The 23656-nt window shown below is 40.5% G+C and overlaps 1 protein-coding gene across 2 annotated transcripts; it reads left to right on the top strand.

Moving 5' to 3' along the window:
* Window positions 1-1955: 1955 nt before the first annotated feature.
* Window positions 1956-16106, top strand: ABCB28 (non-intrinsic ABC protein 8). 2 transcript variants are annotated; one of them, XR_016080809.1, is made up of 17 exons: window positions 1956-2488; window positions 2712-2899; window positions 6124-6147; window positions 10343-10444; window positions 10745-10835; window positions 11602-11702; window positions 11893-11943; window positions 12022-12150; window positions 12381-12443; window positions 12516-12795; window positions 14333-14481; window positions 14576-14665; window positions 14846-14980; window positions 15066-15122; window positions 15212-15268; window positions 15342-15636; window positions 15723-16106. XR_016080809.1 is itself a non-coding variant. In XM_088895661.1 (16 exons), exons 1-16 carry the CDS (start codon window positions 2089-2091, stop codon window positions 15576-15578), a joined length of 2154 nt encoding a protein of 717 aa, XP_088751787.1. In that variant the 5' UTR covers window positions 1956-2088; the 3' UTR covers window positions 15579-16106. The 2 variants fall into 2 exon arrangements, 1 of the variants encoding a protein (XP_088751787.1); XM_088895661.1 differs by having other exon boundaries at window positions 15342-16106.
* Window positions 16107-23656: the final 7550 nt, after the last annotated feature.

The raw sequence follows: 23656 nt of genomic DNA on the forward strand, positions 1-23656 counted from the left end.
AAATTTGAGCTCAATTCTCTAGCTCAAATTGAGCTTGAGATTAAACTCGAGACTCATGTTTTTTTACCGAGCCAAGCACAAATAACCTGATGTTCAATTATTGGCTTGAATCCAACCTTGTAAATTGTAATAAAGTTGAGTATCGAGTGCAAGTCCATTTGTGATTTCTTTACTGCTTTTTTAATTCATTTTATTTTATTTGTATTATTTTTCACATCAACCAAATAGACCCTAAAGAAAGCATCATTCAATTCAAGAGTTTTTATGTGTTTACCTTGAGTGCTCTCTCCAACAAAATATATTCCAACACCCTTCCAACATCATTCAACACCACACATCTCATACATGATACATGGCAGGACTTAGTTTTATGGTGGGTCCAGTCTCATGGTGAGATGTGTTATGTCAGATCATGTGTGGAATGTGTTGTGTTGGCAGGAGATCCCAACTTGCTTAAGGGTATGGTTTATGGTGAATTCATATCCCCTACCAAAAAAATGTTGCACATCTCATGTATGGTGGTCCCAGTCTTAGTCTAAATTTCCTTCTCATATAATGGCCTCACACCCACTTCACATCACTTTGTAGCTGTGCATTTGGAACATCTTTCCATGAATGAAAACATATAAGTATGGGGGTATGAGTTCAGATATACTCGCCCTCCTCACACCAATCTCATAGCACATCAAGGTGGTACATTAGTAACACTTCCCATACCTGCATGCTGTGAGGAGCGATTTTGTGATGAGTAAATCCAAAATTGGAAAATATTATTTGATGTGCAACTTCATCATGCTGTGAGGTGGGTGTGAGACATTGGGATTCTCCGCAAGCAAAAATTCTACAAACACCATTAAACCATGAGAATCCCACCACATATTGAGGACATTAATTTCCCCATGAATTTAACATAAATGCATAGAAGATATTCCCAATGTATAGATAAATGCTATGAAAGCAAAGCTTTTCCTTGCAGTACATCGGGACTCATGTATGTCCAAGGATTATTATGTGAGGAATAAATTCAAACTCACTCTTATATATAACTAGTAGGGCCCGTGCAATGCATGAAAAAATTACAATAATTAATTAATTTTATTAATTGATAATTTGAAACATGTCAAGGGTTTTTTTAAGAGGTCAAATCATAAGGCTTAAAATTGTGTGCTTCATGGGGCTAACCCATAAAACCCCCAACTCTAGTACAACCAGCGATTTAGGATCTTAGAAATAAAAAATAGAAAGAAAAACTTGAATATCTGGAAAATCCTTAATAGATATGAATAAAATCCCGAAAGGCGAAATATATCTATGAATGAAAACCTGAACTCGGTATTATATATAGACGAAAAAAATCTATGATACAAGATATAATATGAAAAAAATTTTGATCAATCAAAATCCATTCATAAATTTTGATAAATAACACCTGATAGGTTACCACATTTATGATTTTAGGCATTTTCCGAGATATCTATCTTTTTCATAAGGTGGGATCTGTTCCTCACAAATGGGCGCCTCACAGGCACATCCACCGTGCATTGGGAACATCTCCCGTGATAATAACTAATAAGTACCAGAGATGTTCCCAATACATGGTAGAATGTGCGTGTAAATTGCTTGTGAGGCGCCAGGTGTGAGGAGCAGATCCGGTCTCCTTTCCCATATCATGGTAACTTTGTTGGAAGAGATCCCAACTCCCTGGTGGGTGTTCTCAACGGAGTTCGTTGGTTGAAAAAATGGTAGATCCAATTCCAATAACTCTATGAATCGGACGGCTAAGATACCAAAAAAGCACGATATCTTTACAAACTGATAGCCCATCAACCGGTATCATCAAGATTGACGGAGGGTTATGATTGGTCAGACTTTTTCCGGTATCAAACCTTCCAGCATCATACAAGTTGCCTTTGTTTAATCGGATAACCGACTTATTAGTGGCTATGAAGGGTGTTCCGACAAGATGGAGTGGAAAACACGCTCTTTTCAGCCCATCCAAAAACTCGGAAGAAACAAAACAAATGAACTCAGTAACTGTACTCAGGCCGGGAGCCGCTTCTCTTACCAGAAGTTCATAAAAAAGCAGCCATGGCGTCTGCAGCGGCTCTTCATTTCCCTACTCTCAGTCGCTTCAACCTCCCAAAACACCATTCACGGAGGAACACCAGAACCGAACTGTTTCCGTGGCCTCTAAGCATTTCCCAACAACCGTTGAAGCTCTTCCCGCCACATTTTTCTGGGACCCAGAGAAGATTAAACGGCATTCGCTCTGCTGCATACGTATCTGCTCCAGCTTTTGATCCGAATATTAGCGGTGAAAATCCCAAGGTTGAGGATTCGAATCCAATAATTACTGCTCAATCACCAACCGCGATAAACTGGGGTGTCATTTGGAGCCTATTGCTTCGGCACAAGTTAAGACTTGTAGTTTCAGTTGTTACACTCGTGGGTTGCACGACCTGCACTCTTTCCATGCCTATATTTTCAGGTAAGACATGGTTTGATGTTGAGAATTAAATACTTTTCGGTGCGGTTTCCCTGTTTTCCAGTTAAAGCAATTCACTAGAAATTCTTAAATCATGGAAATAACAAATCTGCAAAAGAGAACAGCATCTCATCTTGATAATTACATAAACGTGATATAAATATTTCCCTAATCACTGATTATATGACGCTTCTTTTATTTATTTTTAGTACTCCACGTATTGCAGGGCGATTTTTTGAAGTACTTATAGGGGCAAGACCAGAGCCCTTATGGGAATTGCTCAGCAAGGTTGGAATTTTGTACATAATGGAGCCAATTTTCACGATTATTTTCGTTATAAACATGAATATGATCTGGGAGAAGGTGATGGCAGCCCTAAGAGCCCAGGTTTTTAGAAGGATATTGATTCAGAAGGTATTTAACCAATTCTCTATTTTGTGAAGAATTGTAAAAGAATTTTTTTTCCTTCGCCATGTTGCCTTGCCACCGATTCTCTCTTCCACTCCGTGCAGATGATATCCTAATTTCTATATATCTTTTTCCAGTCTTGTCAGTTCGATGAGTTAATGACTAGTTGTTTTGGCCTTCATAGGCAATAATATGTACGAATTTAATATAAAGATGCAATCTTGTATATTAGTTAATGAAGTCTGCAAGTCTTCCCCACCCCCCCCCCCAAAAAAAAAATAATAATAATAATAATAAAGGATATTGCATAGAACATTTAGTATATGGCTGCAGTGTTAAGCACCCATTGGTCTGAAAGAAATAGGCAGTTGTTCCAGAATGCCTCCAATGATTTGGATGTTTTAATTGCTTTTTCTTTTGGCAGGCTGGTATCTTGGGTTTCGGTTGCAAAAGGGCTTCAATCCTCTGGCCTAGGGGCAAGGAGCTTATTTGAATTGTAACTTTGTATGGGGGAGCGGGGTGTGGGGGACTGATTCCTGCCCTTGGGCCTTGGTGGTGGGGGGTATTGTACTTCTGCTCATTCTAGAGTTTAATAAAATTACATTACCTTTTCTCAAGAAAAAAAAAGCATCTGATGTCTCCCCTTGTTATAGCAACTCTTAGCCCACTACAGGTAGGAAAAAAGACTTAAAAAGAAACCCACCGCCATTTCTCTTTCCTTCTAGGTCCTGCTTATCAATTAGAAATGTTTTAAGCAATTCAAGTGCATAACAATTTAAAGAGCTCTGCAATACTATTTTAAAGCTAAAGATAAACACACAACTAAAAGTTTAAAATAGTGAATTTATAGTCAACCAGGCAAAGTAGTTGTTAGTCAACCTAGTTGATCCTTAGTTGCCCTAGGAAACCATACCATTGGCATTGGTTGACTAGTTAGTCATGCATATAGCCCTTAACTGATTAGTCAATTGACTAATTGTTGGCTAGTCAATGTTTTGATAATGGTCTTTATCACTTCTACTGGTTGACGTTGATAACATTTAGTAACATACTAACTTCTGTGGCTAGATAAAGTAGAGTGTAACTAAACATTTGCAAATGCATATGCCAGATGCTAGGTTAGAAGAATGGGCCCATGGCATTCATGGTAGTAGTATTGTCTAATGGGGTTTACAAAAACAAGTTTTTGAGACTTGGTTAAATAAACATAGCATGAGCACATACTATTCATTGTAATAATGTTTTACAATGGGGTTCAAAGAAACTTGTTCTCGGGCTAGATTAAACTATAAAACAGCAATGATAAGCATTTATGTGTCCTGGTGGTGAGTAGTGATACTTCCACCAAAAATTAAACAAAGGTAGTAATACCGTATGATCCAGGTTTTTGAAACATTTGAGGATCATCCTCTACAGCTAAACTTCTAAAGACATCTGAATATTTTGGGTGTATTGAAATCACAACTTGCCCTAAAATTACTTGAACAATCTTATCCACTTGTCATCATGAAAAAAATGTTTCCTTTCTAAATGGCTTGTGTGTGGGTGGGTGGGTGAATTTCTATACCCTTTAATTAAATGCAGTAAACATGAGATAATTATACTCTTCACTCTTCTAAACATGAGATAATTACTTGAACAATCTTATCCACTTGTCATCATGTAAAAAATGTTTCCTTTCTAAATGGCTTGTGTGTGGGTAGGTGGGTGAATTTCTATACCCTTTAATTAAATGCAGTAAACATGAGATAATTATACTCTTCACTCTTCTATATCTAGTATGACAAATTTCCAGGCAAGAATGATATAATGGTAGGCCCTGATGCTCAAAACAAGGGATAGGTGGCAATTGGCAAGTTATGGGGGGTTGAATTTGTCTCCAAACCTGAGGTTTATACATAAAAGTAGACTAAAATGAAAAGTGCAATGTACATACACTAGTAGGTATTGCGGTAGTTTTGTTAATCAACAATAGGTGTGATTCAAAAGTTCAGTAAGGGTAATTTTGTCTTTTGCACTTAATTGCACACACCCACTCTTGTATTTTCATGCCAACACAAACTCTATTTTGAGCTTTAGCCAAATTTCAAAATTTTCTCCACTTTTGAGGCACTTTTCTTTCCTAGTGTTCTGCTTAAATCCCACATGGGATAATTACAGGAAAGTTTTGAACTTTTTACTAGGAGTTGGCCTTTGCCATCTCTTGGCTTGGGTGGTGGTTCATGGTTGGGAATCCTTTATCACACACATGTTCCGAACCGGGCTGGGTCGGGTCAGGTGTGGGTGTGGATTATTTGCCCACATATCTTTTATGACATGTCATTTTAAACTTCAACCATTTGTGACTTTTCCTTTTTACTTCAAACCAAATGACTTTTTGAATTTAAAACAAACGACTTTTCATTTCCACTTCAAACTAAAATCTGCATCTCTTCTTTCCATGGTTTCTCTTAGAAGAGTCACCTCCTTTCTCACTTGTAGAAATGTTTCTGTTTATACCAATGCTCGAGTCAGTCACTGCACACACATCATTCTCTTATCACACACCTGCTTTTATTGCCAAGTTGAAGATTGTTATTGTTCATGTAACTCAGTATTCCGAGTGCACGGTCACTGAGCGCCTTCCAAGGCTGTTGAATCCTAGAGCAGAATGCTAGTTTTCCTGTACTGCACTGGACTTGATCCAGAGGAGGCAGAATTCTGCTTAAAGGACAGTGTTTTAGACATGCATAATCCAATAAGTCCTCTAACTCCTGAGTCCTGCATTTACTGTTCTACCCTCTTGCACATTCATAGTAGCATCCTATTGCACCTATAACAGGTATAACATAGATCATGATATTGTTATGTTTAGATATTTTTATGAAGCCATTTTGATGTTGAAATGGAACCTTTGTTTCTTTAATCAGCTACAAGTTTCTTGGATTTCCTGTGGAGCAAGGAATTGTTTTAAAATACCTTTGTTGAGTAAAATTACTGCAGAAAAACACTTCTTTTCCTTCTTTTAGCAATTCTTATTTACTTGGTGAAGAAAGAAGATGCCTAAACTTCATGCATAATAGGTCCACAACATTACTTTCTTAAGTAAATTCTTGGCTACTGGCAATCAAAAACTTCTTTCATTTCTGCGAGTAGAAATCATTTTCTTGTGATTGATAAAAAAATCATTTTCTTATGCTAGTATTTTAGTTGGTTGCTCTGAAATGTGACTTTTTTATCCCTTACTGCAGGTGGAGTTTTTTGATCGATACAAGGTATGAACTTAATATCTGCATTTCCTTGTGTTCTTTTAAGCTATTTTGGAGCCAACTACAAGTAAAGATGTGATATTTGGGCATTTTCCAATTTTGATAAAGGTGGCAAACCTCTAATCATTAGTCAAGCAATACTTGCTTTAAAAACAAAAAGGTACTCTTATAATATTTGTCACCACAAACAAGGGTATCTTTTACCTTTTCACCAGGAATGTACCTCATTTGTTAAAAATAGATATTCTCATATCAGTAACCAAAGTAAAATAACTTCACGTATCGAGATAATGTGATAAAGTGATCTACTTTGTAAATTTATAATTAGGTCCAAGGAGTAAGTCATTGCATAAGAGATGGCTGACTTATGTGGTGAAAAAGGCTATTGATCAGTACAAAAGGTCTAGAAGGGAGGAGCTAGAAAAAATGGTTGCCTGGGGAATTTCTGAAGGAGGGGAAGAGGGGGATAGGAGATTAGTAGGTTTGGTGGAAGAGGAATAGAAGGGCTGTTAGAGGGGGCAGGGGAGGTGAGGAAAGTGAATCTTTTATCATGGAGTGTGACGGGATTGAGAGATGGGAAGAGGAGAGAAGTGGTTAAAAATCTTTTGAGAAAATACAGCCCAGATGTTGTACTACTGCAAGATACAAAGTTGGAGTCTTTCGATCTAAGGTTAGAGAATGAGATTTGGGGGTCAAATAGAGGAGAGTGGGCCGAGCTGGTGCAGTTTATTTTGTTAGGAGGTATGGAACTGTATCCCATCTGCAATTTTCTGGAACATTTGGAAGGAGAGTAGCAGTAGGACTTTTGAAGACAAAGCCTGCAGCCTGGACAAGATGGTCGCGGCTGAGGGCAGATCAGTGTTAGAATGGTTGCTGAGTCTTCAAGAATTCAGTCAGCTAGAAAAGGAGGATTCTGGAAATAGTTTAGGAGAGTTCCTGGATTATCAGATTCGTAAGTGGAGCTTGTTCTTTATTCTGGAAGTTGGTCTATGTATTCGGGTGATGATTTGTCACCCTCTTTTGTAACTTCTTTATCTTTAATTAAATTTTTATTTTACTTATAAAAAAATGCGTACAAATGCTGCCTGGTTGTGGACTTCAACAGAGTGCAACTTCTCAAAACAGTTTTGCCTAATCTTTGGGTACAGATGTTCTATCATAAGGATAGTTTTAAGAAAAATAAGAGTTTCTCAAACTAGTTTTTATCAGTAGAGTTATACTCCATTTTCCTCGATTGTGGATTGATTCTCACCCTAGTTCTTGTCACAAGTGGTCGGGACATCATGGACAGAGAAATAGAAAGCTTTTTGAAAATGAATACAGCACAGAAGAAAATACATTGAAAGGTTTATAGGGAAGATTGTATTCATGGGTAGGGGCTCACAATTATTTCAGAAATGGGGCGTATAGCCTTTTTTTTTTTATTTCAATACACCATTTGTATCTATGCATACAGAAAGGATGATGGTCTGTGCAATGTCTTGTTATGCAGGGCAGGTATATGTTTTGAAGTAATGAATACAATACCTTACCTTCTTTTTCTAAAAAAAAAAAGTCACAGGGCTAAGCTGCAGCTAGGGTTGCATTCGAATCGAGCTCTAATCGAATAGTGCAGGCTCAAGTTCGAATCTTGAGCTAAGCTCAATTAGTTTTGAACTCAAGCTCGACTAATAAAAAGTTCAGCTTGAAAGCTCATGAGCCTAGCTCAATTAGCATTTACATACATATATTATAGAATATAAAACATATTTTATAATATATTACGAAAATAATTTTTATGTAAACTATATTTTTATATTCTATACATATAATAATATACTATATATTATAATATGTATAATATATAAAAATATATTCATTTTTGAGCTTTTGAGCCAAACTTGAGCTCATTGAATATTTAATCAAACTCAAACTTGAACTCAAAGTTTAATAGTGTTTTAATCAAGCCGAGCCAAGACATATACAAGTTTGGATCATCTTGACTAGATTGCACCCCTAGTTGCAACTGCCTCTGCTTGATATTGTTGGGGTCTCACAACAACCACCCATAATATAAAATCACAAGGTATTTGAAATAGCAACCACGAGAAATCTAATAGCAGCAAAAATGATGAAATCCAAGCAAAGATAAATAAAAAACAAGCACCACAAAGAACACAAAGATTTACGTGGTTCAGCCTTACCGCCTATGTCCACGGGAGAGACGAAACCTGTTATTCACTATGAAAGAAATTGAGAAACAATACAAGTACCTTGTGGCTTGCAGCTCGAAGCAACCCTTAACCCTTGTACACCCGTTCTCCCTTTTCTCTCAATCCAAAGAACAAAATCAAGAGAAAAAACCCACTTTCATATCAAGAGCACTCTGTATTTTTCTCTCACATCTTCTCTCCAAAAGCCTTAACCCTACATACAAAAGAAAGCTTTTATATGTAAAACCTCTTTAACTTAAAGAGGGACCACACCAACTGTTAGATTAAAATTAATCCAACGGTTGTAAAATAAGACACAATCCCAACAATCTCCACCTTGACTTATTTTCCAACCACCTTAGAGATATACTATTTGCAAATATCACAAGCCTGCATTGGCCTTGTAAAATACCACCAACTACACATAACATGAACCACTCGGCCCTGATTCCACCTGATTCAAACAAAACGGCCAATGTACTTGTGTAACTGTACCCAAGCTAACAATCCTAGTTAATTTCAGAGAGGGACCTCAGTCCTTCTCTTCCAACAAGAGTCTTCCTCTCACCATCATCTATACCTTGGAAACTTGCAGCACTTGTCTCCACTCTATTTGCAAAAGAGACCCTCCATGTGGCCACACTACCTTGCGCATTCTGTTTCTAATATCCCATCGAGGTCTTGGGAACCACTGTACTCCCAAATAGATGATACAAATCCTTGCATTTTTCTCCCTTCATTAGGACCATATTGCCACGTGTGATTTTCATGGCTCCACCTACAGCAAAAACCTTGCATCCCTTGGATTCTAACCGGCTAAGTGATATTAGATCCTACACATTTTTGGGACATACGCCATACCACCCAAAGTGCAAACCACTCCATCAAACATTTTGATTTTCATTGTTCCAACACCTGTGATGTTACACATAGATCCATCACCCAAGGAGACCACTTGTCTTCCTCTCTTGGAACGTGTCAAAATATTCCTTCCTAGTGCAAATATGCATAGAACATCTATATTCCTTCCTCTCTGATACCACTTTGTTGGGGCCTCACAACAACCACCCACAGTATAAAATTACAAGGTATTTGAAATAGCAACCATGAGAAATCTAATAGCAACAAAAATGATGAAGTCCAAGCAAAGACAAATAAAAACAAGCACCACAAAGAACACAAAGATTTACGTGGTTCGGCCTTACCGCCTACGTCCACGGGAAAGACGAAACTTGTTCTTCACTATGAAAGAAACTGAGAAACAATACAAGTACCTTGTGGCTTGCAGCCTGAACCAACCCTTAACCCTTGTACACCCGTTCTCCCATTTCTCTCAACCCGAAAAACAAAAACAAGAGAAAAAAACCCACTCTCACACCAAGAGCACTCTGTATTTTTCTCACACGTTCTCTCCAAAAAGCCTTAACCCTACATACAAAAGAAAGCTTTTATATGTAAAACCTCTTCAACCTAAAGAGGGACCACACCAACTGTTAGATTAAAATTAATCTAGTGGTTGTAAAATAAGACACAATCCCAACATATATTTGCTTGCGTTGGTGAACATGGATATTTCATTATTCTTGTGTTTGACAAAAAGATCTAAGATATCCACTTGTAATTGTGTATGTTTAGATGAAAGGAAACATTTGCAATTAAAAAAGGGCCTTTTTAAGCACATCTTTTACATGAGTTGAACTTTTTGTGGCAGTGACCTAGAACATTGATACTGTATACTTAGTCATTAGAAGTCGTGCTGCTTATATTTCTTACTGCTAACAAACAAAAATCTTTCATCAATAACTTGACTATTCTCATATTAACTTCTGAGTTTCACTTTGTCAACTATTAAGGTCTTTCTTGGTCTCTTGGCATGATTGCAAATGTAATTTGTGAACTTCTTTTGTTCCTTCTTTATCTTCTTTCCCCAGTGAAGTCACTATTGTTTTATGGTAGGTATGCCATGTCATCAGGTTCAGTTACTTTTACTTTGTTTTGGTTTCAATCAGGTTGGTGAACTGAATGGTTTGTTGACATCTGATTTGGGATCTCTTAAAGATGTTGTGAGCGAAAACATCGCAAGGGATCGTGGGTTTAGAGCACTTTCTGAGGCAAGTAACTCTAAACTATGAAAGGCAATCTTTGTGTTGCCATGATTCCGTACATATATTGATTGTTAAAATGACATAACTTGGACATGTTTTAACTAAAAAGTCACAAATGATGGTCAGTCTTCTAAACCTCATCGTTTATATTGCGTAATTATGTTGCTAGTTGACAACTAACTTCTGTTAGGAGTTCTGAAACACATCTACTGTATCATCTATAGGAGTTTCAGATTTGTTCTATCACGGTCTTTTGATCTCATCAGTTTAAAATTTTGTAATGTGACCGTTGATTCATTCTTGCAGGTTGTGGGAACCATATGCATACTGTTTGCACTATCTCCCCAGCTTGCTCCAATTCTGGGACTACTGATGCTTTCTGTGTCTGTTTTAGTTGGTAATTCTTTCTCTTTGAAATTATTGTTGTAAAGTGTCTATTGCTTCATGTAGCTTTAATAAGTTGGTGTATACATGTACATATAGCATGTATACATGTATTAGTATAACACACCTTTCTATTTTATTGTTTATATAACTCTAACTTGGGGATTCTCTAAGTGGCACTTCATTTGGGAGCCTAAAGGTCACATGCATTTTCAACACCTTAAACCCATGGGGCACATTTCAGGACAAGAACTCTTGCCACATGTCCAAACCAAGATCATTTATCTTGGGCTATTGTTTGTTGAAAAGAAAGTATCTCAATGGTTAACAACTTGATATAAATTGATGAAAACCATGATCCCAATGGTTAATAACTTGATATCAAACAATAAAAACTCCAATAAATTAAGAGGTACAAGGATAGTGATTGGGAAAAAAGGATTGCCCATCACTTTAACTGTATAATGATGAAGTCTAAATGTCCTAGGAATCTTCCATGTGATACAGGGCCACATGCATTCCCATCAATACACTCCATCCAAGGGACAAGTTTTGGGTGAAAATTACTTGGCAAGTCATGGTTTATTTTTCCATTTGATAAATTTCACAAAGTTTGGGGTTGGCTATTGCTAAATGTATGTGCTACTTTTATTGATCCTGTTCTCTTTCAACAATGAAGTTGACTATAGCTATTTAATTTTGGAAATACATTAATCGCTCTTGGTTCAACTATTCATGTTTAATTTCTGCTGATTTTAACTATACCTTAAACACATAAGCTGTATACAAGCGCTCAACTGTACCTGTATTCAAAGCATATGGGATGGCCCAAGCATCCATATCTGATTGTGCAACTGAAACGTTTTCAGCCATCCGTACTGTAAGTTCTCAAAATTCTATAATTAAATGTTTTTTTCTACTTTTGGTGGATTTATGATATCCCTTTGTCAAGGAATATCTGTTACTTGCATATGTCATCAGACCAGAGAAAATATCTTATTGGGCGTGGGTGATAAAGCTGTATTTTTCTACATTTTTACGATTAACTCTAGTAATGATATTTGCTGCAGGTGAGATCTTTTGGTGGTGAAAAGCGTCAAATGTCAATGTTTGGTAAGCAGGTAAGGTTTGTTTCTTTATAGAGGTCGTGGATGTACAAATATTCTTGGGAACCATTAAGTTCCATTTTGTGCTTGCAGATTCGTGCTTACCAGAGCAGTGGCATGAAGCTTGGAACTTTCAAATCTTCTAATGAGTCTCTGACTAGAGTAGTTGTTTATATTTCTTTGATGGCCCTGTACTGTCTTGGAGGGAGCAAAGTAAAGGCAGTAAGCACTTCTACTTGATAAGTTCTTATCTTAACCTTATCTTCTTTTCATTGATATACCATATCTTACCTTTTCATTGAACATGTTTCCATTCCCCGAGGCAGGATTATAAGGCTTTAAATGGTTCTGTCTGATCATATAGTCCAGGTTTTGCTGTTGCTAAATTAATATTTGCTACTCATACCTAATCTATTATAATTGTTTAAGATGTTTGACTGCTCTGCTTGCAGGGTGAACTTTCTGTTGGAACTGTGGCTTCATTTATTGGATACACTTTCACATTGACTTTTGCTGTAAGTTATTCTGCATTTTGGTCATACCATTTCCATCCTATGGTGTACTATCTGATCTAATAAGTGGTCCAGGTTCAAGGATTTGTTAACACACTTGGTGATCTTCGTGGCAGTCTTGCTGCTATTGAGAGGATTAATTCTGTTTTATCTGGGACTGAAATTGATGAATCCCTTGCTTATGGTTTAGAAAGAGAACTCAACAAAAATGAAGTGGATGATGACAATCTCCGATTATTCTATGCCAATGGTTCCACTGAGAACAATCAAGCTCTAAATACTCATTACATGACAGCTTTAAAATCAATTAATAGTGGGTGTGCTCTAGCTTGGTCTGGCGACATTTGTCTTGAAGGTATTAAAACCTAGTTTTAAATGTCTGAGATTTCAATTTTGAATTTCCTTTTTTTATTTTTGCGAAAGGAAATAAAAAACACATCTTCCTTACTCATTATGTTTTTCTTTTGGTTATGGGGATCATTACTTGGTATAATGGTAAAATCTTGGGCCAGAAAGTGTTCTAATGGGGTTCAAGCCTGAAAGCGGCCACTTTGTGCAATTTTTTTTTTTTAACGCAAAGGTTAGGACTGTATCCAGTCTACCCCTCCCAAGGCACCAGATAGCTGAGACCAGAGTTGGGTAATGACATTTTTGTTATCTTTCTTTTTTTTTTTTTTTTGTGTGTGTGTGTGGATGTCATTTTGGGTGCATTACGATTAAAGAATGCCTTTTGGATGTATCTTTTTCGTCATTTCTCCTTTACTCAACATTTGACCATGTTGTTAATCCTGGAAAATGAAGGAAAAGAATGTGGGTAATTTTTAACTAGGGCTATTCATTGGCCGAAATCCCTGGTTTCTTTCAACTCTTTCTCCTTTGATGATATCTGGAGAAATTGGGCTGCAATTGCACACACTTCAGTTAGGAAAAACAGAACTGCAACAGGCTAGGTAACTCCATCGGAAGGGGTTATTAAATCGAATTTTGATGGAAGTAGTCAAGGTAATCCGGGACTGTCTGGCATAGGAGGAATCCTGAGGAATGAGAATGGCAACATCATCTCTTTTTTTTTTTTTCAGGCCCGGTGGGGATAGGGGATTCCACCAGAGCTGAGATGTTGGCCGCAGTACAAGGATTCAGATTGCCAAACAATTAGGAGTGGAGAACTTGCTAATTGAAGGGGATTCTAAAGTGATAGTGGGCACTGGGCTGGTTGTCAAATCCAGACTCAGTGGTTTGGAGTTATAGGGATCTCATAAAAAAAAAAAGTGAAATGCTTAACAACACACATGATGTGTAGATTCCAGTGGGTAGGTAGGGAGGCAAATGCCTTGGCTGATTTTCTTGCTAACAGGGGTCCTCTAGGGATCAGTTATTTTGGGCAGCTTTGTAATCTTTATTTCTGATCACTTGTAATGCTTAGGGGAGGCTGCATCTTGTGCCTCTCCAAGGGATGCTTGTAAAGTTTTATTCTTCTTGGTTAATAAAATTAATTCTCAATTATCAAAAAAAAAGAACTCCTTTCCATGAAGGTGCCATGGCTTGGCTGAGTCATTGTTGGTTGATGATTCACCCAGCAAAGGACTTGGCCATGGATTTTTTAAACTAGCTCAACTGACCTCTGTCTTGATACAACTGGAAACTGACCTGCTTCAGTGATGTTCATTTTTGACTTGCAACTTCTAACCATTCTTTCTGTAGTCCTGGTGTATATGGGTGAGAAGGTTGGTTTAATATTTTGAATATTGTATCTAATTAGCACTGCATTGCCTTTGGTGCCACAATTGTATTTTCTTTGGTCAGTCCAGTATTCCCTAGGATGTTGTGATAATATACAGGGATCTTAATTTACTCACAGTTTTCCGACTAATACCTCTCAATTTCTTTCACAGATGTGTACTTCTCTTATCCTTTGAGGCCCGATGTGGAAATATTAAATGGTCTTAATTTAAAGCTAAAATGTGGAACTATAACAGCTCTAGTTGGTCCTAGTGGTGCAGGAAAAAGTACAATTGTGCAGCTACTGGCACGTTTCTATGAGGTGTAGTTTCTTTTTCCATATAAATCCACTTTTTTCCTCATCTGGTGACTTGAGAGTTGATAGAATTCTAATATGTACTACCTGGCATTTTTAGCCAACAAGAGGTCGCATAACAGTTGCAGGTGAGGATGTAAGAACTTTCGATAAGAGTGAATGGGCCCGAGTTGTCTCCATAGTGAATCAGGTACTTATGTACATCTTCAAACAGTTGTAATATAAACATGTGGCATACCATTTTTGTCTTCTTTGCACTTCTGAAACTACCATTTTAGTTTGAGCATACAGTAGAAGTTACTCCTAAGAGTATACCTGCTTAAAAAAAAAAAATCATGTTATTGCTCTCTCTCCAAAACAATGGATGCAGGAACCTGTTCTGTTCTCTATGTCTGTTGGAGAAAATATTGCATATGGGCTGCCAGATGATAATGTCTCAAAAGATGATGTGATTAAGGCGGCCAAAGCTGCAAATGCTCATGAATTCATAATTTCTCTTCCACAGGTTTGTTACCCTTGAAATATGTTTCAGGTGGATCATACAGTTGTACCTTTTAGAAAATTTCTCATTTTTTTTGCTTGGCTTGAAGGGTTATGACACTCTTGTTGGTGAACGCGGAAGCCTGTTGAGTGGTGGACAGAGGCAGGTAATAGAGCTAAGTTTCAGGGATGCCTGACATCAGTGAAAAGAGATTTGAAATAATTGTATAAGGTATTCCACTCTTCCTATTTGCAGAGAATTGCCATTGCCAGGGCTCTGCTCAAGAATGCTCCTATTCTGATTCTTGATGAGGTATGCTTTCAGACATCTCCTCTGTCTACATGTGTTCTCTGAAATTGTTAAATTTTATGTTACTCTGCTGCAGGCAACAAGTGCTTTAGACACAGTTAGTGAGCGCCTGGTTCAGGAGGCTCTTACCCATCTGATGAAAGGAAGAACCACATTGGTGATTGCTCATAGGTTAAGCACTGTCCAGAATGCACATCAAATTGCTCTTTGTTCAGATGGGAAGATTGCAGAACTAGGCACCCATTTTGAATTGTTGTCTAGGAAAGGCCAATACGCTTCATTAGTTGGTGCCCAGAGGCTTGCATTTGAATGAAGCAGAAGGAAGATTATAAATTTATGCTCATGATGGCGAATCAGCATGGAAATGAACTGTAAGTGCAAATTTCTCCTTTTTGTATCCTCTACTGACCCCAAATCTGATCTCCCTGTTTTGAGTTTTCTTTTTCTTGCGAGATAGTCTTGCCATTTATGAGAGCAGAAGACTCGGGATAGAGGTTTCAGAAGGGATAATTGCAGTTTTTATTGGATAAAATCACTTTCATGCTGCCAGTATCTCTGAATTAAGTGCATGGGGGTTTCATCAGAACTTTGTTGTGTATTTGGTTGGTGAACAATTAACAAATAATACACAATTGCACCCCAAAACTCAATTGATGACCTTGGGAGGCATTTACAATGTGTTCTTGCATACTTAATTGGGGGCTGATACTTGTAAGTGCTGCACTTTCCCTTTCTCTTGTGGACAATGCCGCAATGGGATTTGTGAATTGTAAAGACAATTTAGACTCATTGTTGTATGAAAACCAATTAAATAAATGGTTTATACTTTCTTTTCCCTTTCTTTCTCTCGACTCCCTAGTCCCCACCCTCAAATTTCTGGTAAGGTAAAAGCGAATAAGATTAGTTGTGTGGGTAGACTCAATTAATGGCTTTAATGAAAATTTATTTTTAAGGTCCTATGCCAAGAAAAAAAGTGAAAAATATCCAATTGTTCTTGTCAATGATCATATTCACTTTGTCTTGCAAGGGAAACATTTTCAAGTCCAAAACGAACTTCGATGAGATCTCCACTTGACCTTTAAAATGGATAGGGTGTTGGTCAAATTGCATAGACCAGTTCTGAACCAACAAGAAAATAAACAGGCTACAGGCTTGGTTCAAAGATCTGACCCTATCATTAATCAAGCTTATTCGATCTGACCCTATAATTTTCGACAATTTTCGACAAGCCAATATCGTTGAAAGTTTCTGAGCATTCCAAAGGTCGACACGTAATCAGGTAGAATGTCAGCCTAAAGAACCTGGATTTCCTGCACTCAGTTTGGTGTGGGACGTGGTGCATTTCTAATTAGATTCAACCATGTCACCTTTTCAGGGACGTCGTTGCAATCTTCAGGATTCAATGTTGACGAAACAGAAGAGATTTTTCTGTTAATCATTATTAAGAGAAAAAAAATCAGTTATGAGCATACACCATTAACAAATGTTTTGTAGGAATAGACTGTTCTTCAGCCAAGGGGTGGAATTCAATTAAATTTCTATTCGTGAAATTTCTTGGCATTCAAATAGGTTTACAATATAGAACCCAGGAGACATTTTTCTCATAACCATTATTACTAGGAAAAAGGTGCCTGAAATTTTATAAATCTAAATCATTTAGGCTCCATTTGGTTTGTGGGATGGGGATGAGAATTTGTTTTGAGAGAAATAGGGGATGGGATGAAAAAAAAAAGTGGGATGGAGATTCCAAAACCATGGATTCAGGGTCGCACCAAATAGTTTCCATCTCCTTCGTCGTCTTCCTCCTCCCTCCCGCATGCCTCGTCCTCTGTCGACTCTCCTTCCCTCCTTCAAGCTCCGATTAACACATCTGAGCCGTCCTCTGTCTCTCCCCTTAACAAATACAAAATGCAGCCCTTTTCCCTTTTTGACTTTGAGCCATCGCAGCCCTCTGCAAAGCGAACAACGAACCTGAGCCACTTAGAGCCCTTTTACCATGTGGACCACCATGACAACCAAGAGACGTGAATGCTGCTTGGCCTACACCTCCAATATGGACTGCAGGGCCTTGCTATATCCTCAGCTGTTGCTTGGTGGGCACGAGGACACCCCAGTTGATGAGCTTGTGGTTCTTTTTCAGGGTGGTAGAAGCAACAAAGCAAGGTATTGCTGGTGGTGATGCTGCTGCACCTACGACCCCGACCAGCATTTTGTTTGGTTCCCTACTTCCAACTCGTAATAACCAGAGAGATCGTTGCCAATGGGTGAGGCTAACGATCTTCTCTGTACAGGTGAGGCTAACGATGAATGGGATAAGGCCACCGCTGCTAAGAGTTGCAGCGGCAGCGATCAGGAAATAAAGAGTTGCAGCAACAAGGAATGTGGCAGGAAGTCGGATGAGGAAGGAGAAATAGAAAATAAAAGAAAGAATGGAGGGAGAGAGGGAGAGAGAATGAGAGATCGTCGCCGCCGCTCCTATCTGGTTCGAACAGCGAGGAGAATGAACAGTCGATTCTCTGCAATACTTCAGTCCCTTTTACACTTTCCCATCCCATCCCATTCCATCCCAATAAAACCAAACAATAGAAAATTAAATTTGTAGACTTTCAAATCTCATCCCATTCCACTCAAATCTTTTCACAAAGCAAACGGAGGCTTAAGGAATCACCATCGAATCTAATTCACATAAGCACATGGATAGTTTAAATGTGGTTTCCATTCTACCTGTTCTAATTCGTTGCTTAATTCGATGCAAAGTGCATCTTGATGTTGTAGAATACTCGTGCTGTAGCATCACTTGTAAAAAATCAAGATCCAAGTGATAAAAAGAAGAAGAACATTGATGAAATCAAATGATTTTATTGAAAATGACTTTCACCCTTCATTGAAATTTGAAGAAGAAAATAAAGTCTAGAGATCTCTAGTTAACGGTACAATAAAGAAAAAACCAAGGTTCAGAGTTTCGATATAATCTGATATGCCAAATTGGGTGTATCGGACTTTCTATCAGCACTCTTTTATATTTTCTTTAGTTTTTCTTTTTCAAAATATGTTCACGGGGTCAGTTAAAGGCCTAATTACCCCCTGAAATAGGTAGTAACCTGAAACAAAATTTTTAATCTTGGAAAAAACTTCTGATGCAGCGCAATCCGGGCACTCCTATTTGGCAGTTGATTAGCTCCTAATTGGCAATTGACGGTACCTGAGAAGAAGACGGTGAAAGATTCCCGGGGGACTTGCCTGGTGGGAATACTCCGATGCTTTAATTTAGAAAACTTGAGAGAGCGGTAAGGAATGCAAAGAGAGCTAAGAGTGTAGGTAGCGCTAGATCAATGAAAGTTCGAGTAACTCAATATCCCTTTTTTCCCTTCGATCATGGGGCTTTTAAGTATGGGCGTTCTTGTCAAATCGGACGTAACTGCCATTGGACCTCTGTCGTAATCGTTATTTGCCAGGGCTGTGCAGGTAACCGTTGCAGAGTACTACCCAATCGGATGAATGACACGTCCCGAAAAAGACGGACACGCTACCACCTGTCGAGAGACGTGGGTGCAGTCTGTCGGGCTGGTAGGGACTGTGCCGTCAGTCAGGGGACGGGAATCAGTTAGACGAGTATGGTCTTGTCAGATAGAAGCTTCCTGAAAACGTCGCATCGTTTAGTAGCGAGTTGCCTTGTAGCGAGGTATCCTGTTACGAGCTGCCTTGTAACGAGCTATCCTGTTACGAGCTGCCTTGTAGCGAGCTTTTAAAGGTACTTCAAGGTGATTCTGCCTGAGGTTGCCTTTGGGGCAGTTCTCCTGCCTAAGTATTGGAGCGAGCTGGTTATCTTAACTTGCGAGTTGGGATAGGCTTGTCTTGGAGTATTCCCTTTCAGTACATTGAGGGTCCTCGAGCACGCGCTGTAGCAAGCTCATCCTGTAGCGAGCTGTCCTGCGAGCTCGTTACTTAGTCGCAGCCAGGCTGTTATGCTAAGTTGTCGCTTGCGTTGAGTCACGTCCACATGTCACCTTCTCAGGAGGTGGGGTCAAATCACCCTCCATCAATTGCCCCCCACTCCTCGAGCTAAGGATTCTACTCTAGCGCGAGGAGTTCATGGAGTGTGACAGGTGGATTTGACTCGAAATTCAAACTTGATTGACTCATTGCATTAAATACACACACGGAAGTCAGGGGATTTATAGACTTTTCGAATGCCAAAAAACGCGCCAAAGGTCAACCGTGCAGAAGCTCTTCAGACCAACATTCACTCCGGCTATGCTCTCGCTCAGAGGTCAATTATGCAGAAGCTCCAGGGCGAGCTCGACCAGGCCCGGGGTGAATTTTTTTAGGCTCGAAAGGGGAGCGAGGCCTAGGAATTGCTCGTCCGGGACCAGGAGGCACAGATCGCCTGGCTATCTGAGGAGAGCGCTCGCTACCGGGAGGAGTCGTCGAGGGTGGCAGCGGAGAGGGAGCTTCTTCACCAGCAGGTCCGGGACTTGGAGTCCACACTTCAGGATTGGACTCGGAACTTCGACACCATGGTGGAGGCTGAGCGACCTAAGGCGGTGTGGGACTTCAAGGACTCCCAGGAATACCATGACCCCCAGGTGGAGTACGGCTCGAGCTCCTACCGTTCTGGATTTAAACTATGCCGCTAGTCGTAGCGAGGGAACCTCGACCTCGGCTAGGATGACTGCTTCAGTACCATAGGTGAGGTTGAAGGGAGTCTTGCATGTAGCGGTCTTCACAGTGGTCCAATAAGCCCATAGAACACTGGGTAGCTCATCTGCCCATAGTCCTTTAGCTCGGTCTAACCGTGCCTTCAGCCCGTGGAGGATAGCTCTGTTTGTGACTTCCGCTTGACCATTTTCTTGAGGGTGTGCGACTGAAGTAAAGTTCTGTCGAATTCCCATGTCTCGACACCAATTCTGGAATTTAATGTCTTCAAACTTCTTACCGTTATCAGAAATCAGTACTCGAGGTAACTCGAAGCGGCACACTATATTTTTTCAAAAGAAGTTATGTACATTCCGAGCTATGATTGTTACAAGAGGTTCAACTTCTACCCACTTGGTGAAATAATCAACTGCTACTACTAAGAACCTCCTCTGGCCTATCGCTGGTGAAAACGGTCCATGTATATCGATCCCCTATTGTGCGAAAGGCCACGAAGTGGTGAGAAACTTGAGGTCAGCAACGGGCTAATGGTGGATATTGGCATGCTTCTCGCACTTGTCACACTTTCTAACGATCTCGATAGCATCTGTTTTCATTGTTGGCCAGTAGTACCCCTGTCGTAGCGCTTTTTGGGCGAGGGCCCTGCCCCCCAAGTGTCCGCCGCACAGGCCCTCATGAGTGTCGCGGAGCACGAGCTTGACTTCGGAAGGTCACAAGCAGCGCAAGTAGGGGAGCGTGTAAGATCTTCGGTACAGTCGTTCGTCTATCATGACGTATTTGGCCGCCTAACGCTCTACCCTTATAGCGGCATTGCGGTCTGCAGGGAGGGTCCCGTGTAGTAGGAAGCTCGCGAGCGGATCAATCCAGCTCGGCTCTGCTTGAACAACAGGAGCGACCTCCTCTGCCCCCCCGAGAATGCTAGGTCGAGGCAGGTTCTCTATGTACACGGTTCTCATGGTGCTATCACTGGTGCTGGCTAACCGGGACAGGGCGTCGGCCTCAGCGTTCTTCGACCTCGGGATTTGCTTGATGAAGTGTGACTGGAAGTTGAGTAGAGCCATTCTTACTTTGGCTAAGTAGGCAATCATAGTTGGTTCGCGAGCTTCGTATTCGTGTGCAACTTGATTGACCACGAGCTCGGAATCGTTGCAGATGACGATATGCTTGGCTTCCACTTCTTTGGCTAAAGCCAGCTCGACTATTAACATCTCGTACTCCGCTTCATTGTTGGATGCTGTGAACTCGAAGCGTAGTGTGTACTCCAGTTTTGTGCGTACTCTAGTTTTGAGGAGTCATCTACGTGAAGGATTCAGGGCTCCTCATCCCAGTTCGCGCTTGGCCTAACTAGGAGAGATGTCGCACTGGTTGCTACCTCACGGTGCTCAAGCTCAACCGGCCTGGGAGCTTTGGGCTCGCCCGAGCTGGGGGCCTCGTGCTCGACCGGCTTGGGGACTTCGGAGCCGAAAGTGCATTCCACGACGAAGTCTGCTAAGGCTTGGGCCTTGATAGCAGTTCGTGGCTTGTATTGGAGATCATACTCACTGAGCTCAACGGCCCACTTCACCAGTCTACCGGAGACTTCGGGCTTGAGTAGAACTTGACTCAAAGGTTTGTTGGTGAGGAGATGACAGTGTGAGCTTGGAAGTATGGACGGAGCTTTCGGGTTGCAATGACTAGTGCATAGGCCAGCTTTTCTATCTCTGGATATCTCGTCTCTGCTCCCTACAACACTTTACTAACATAGTAGATAGGTCGTTGGACCCAATCTACCTCTTTTATCAGTACCGAGCTGACCACCTCGTCACTTGCCGAGAGGTACAGCTCTAAAACATCGCCCTCCTCGGGTCGGGTTAAGACTGGTATACTAGCAAGATACTTTTTGAGCTCATCAAACGCGAGCTGGCAATCTTTGGTCCATTCAAACCCTTTGCTTTTGATTGCTTTAAAGAAAGGCAGGCAGCGGTCTGCTGACTTGGACATGAAGCGGCTCAGAGAAGCTATTCGGCCATTTAGCCTCTGAACCTCCTTCAGTTTTTTGGGTGGTTTCATGTCTAGGATGGCCTTTATTTCGTTTGGGTTGGCTTCAATGCCATGCCGGTTAATGATGTACCCTAGGAATTTCCCCGATGTGACACCAAAGACACACTTATTCGGGTTCAATTTCATGTTAAATCTACGCAGAATTTCAAAAACTGAATGCAAGTCTTGTATTAAATCATGTGAAAACTGGGTTTTGACAACCATGTCATCTACATAGCATTCTATTTTTTCTACCATCAATGGCTCAAATAATTTATTTACAAGTCTCTAAAAGGTTGCCCTAGCATTTTTCAACCCGAAAGGCATGACCTTGTAATAGAACAGGTCGAGCTCGGTTATGAAGGCAATCTTTTCTTCATCGGCTGGGTCCATCCTGATATGGTTGTAGCCCGAATAGGCGTCTAGAAAACTCAGCAACTCATGCCCTGAGGTCGTGTCCACTAGACAGACGATCCTAGGGAGTCGGAAGCAGTCCTTTGGGCAGGCTCGGTTCAGGTCGAGGTAGTCGATGCACATGCGTCATTTACCATTAGCCTTCTTTACTAGAACGGGGTCGGCCACCCAGCTCGGGTTATGGACTTCCCTGATAAAATCGGCTGCGAGGAGCTTCCCGACCTCCACGTTGACTGCCCTCCATCTTTCTGGGGCTAGGTTGTGTTTCTTCTGTCTAACGGGCCTAACTACAGGATCAATATTAAGCTTATGAGTTATGACGTTGGGGTCTATGCCGGGCATCTCTGCCGCAGACCATGCAAAAACATCTAAATTTTCAAGTAAGAAGCATACCAATTGAGATCGCAGGGGCTCCTCTATGGAAGCACCGATCTGAAGTGTCCGAGTTGGATCCTCCGCCGATGTCGGAATAGAGACAGTCTCTTCTGTGGGTGCAATTCGCTCCTCGCACTGCTCCGTAGGTCGCTCCAGCTCGAGGTCGTCGACCACCTTGGCTTTCCCTTTAAGGGCGGCGACGTAGCACTTACGAGACTCAAGCTGGTCACCCCGCGTTATCCCGATTCCGAAGTCCGTGGGGAACTTCATGCCCAAATAGTAAGTGGAGACCACAGTTCTTAAGGCATGGGTGATCGGCCGACCTACTATGGCATTGTACAGTAGGGCTGTTCACGGGTCGGGTTGGGTCGGTTTACAGGGGTTTTCCCAACCGACCCAACCCGACCTGGTCGGGTTACATGAGGTGGAAACCGAAACCGACCCATTGATAGGCAAAACCGACCTAGTTGGTTTGAGTCGGGTTGGGTCGGTTTCGGTTTTGCTCCTGTACAAAAATGATAAAGAAGCGTAGAACTAGGAGGACACCTAATTCTAATTATAATTGCCTAATGGGTTGCCTATTTGGTGTAAAAGACTAGAGAAATTAGGATAGATACAATTTAGTTAAGTAGGAAATAGAAGATAGGGTTGTTCTAGTTCTAGTAGAAGACTAGTTAAATAGGAAACTAGGAACCACCGAACTAGAAAACTAATTGATTCGGTTTGGTTCGGGTCGGTTTCGGTTTTCACATAAGAAAACCAAAACCGACCCGATATATCAGTTTATGATTTTGCCCAACCCAAAACCGACTGGTGCTGATGAAAACCCGGCTGACTCGGGTTAGGTCGATTCAGGTTGGTCGGTTTGGTCGGGTTGGGCCTTCTTATGAACAGCCCTATTGTATGGGGAGGGGTTACGACCACTAA

The sequence above is a fragment of the Nelumbo nucifera genome, chromosome 1 (genome assembly GCF_055504915.1).
Source record: "Nelumbo nucifera cultivar China Antique chromosome 1, China Antique-T2T, whole genome shotgun sequence".
Taxonomy (NCBI): domain Eukaryota; kingdom Viridiplantae; phylum Streptophyta; class Magnoliopsida; order Proteales; family Nelumbonaceae; genus Nelumbo; species Nelumbo nucifera.

Excerpts from the sequence above, each read along its gene's own strand:
- ABCB28 (XM_088895661.1), top strand. The coding sequence starts at position 2,089 with ATGGCGTCTGCAGCGGCTCTTCATTTCCCTACTCTCAGTCGCTTCAAC. Across the intron at positions 2,900-6,123 it reads GAAGGATATTGATTCAGAAG|GTGGAGTTTTTTGATCGATA; the intron begins GTATTTAACCAA and ends CCCTTACTGCAG. Across the intron at positions 10,836-11,601 it reads TTCTGTGTCTGTTTTAGTTG|CTGTATACAAGCGCTCAACT; the intron begins GTAATTCTTTCT and ends TAAACACATAAG.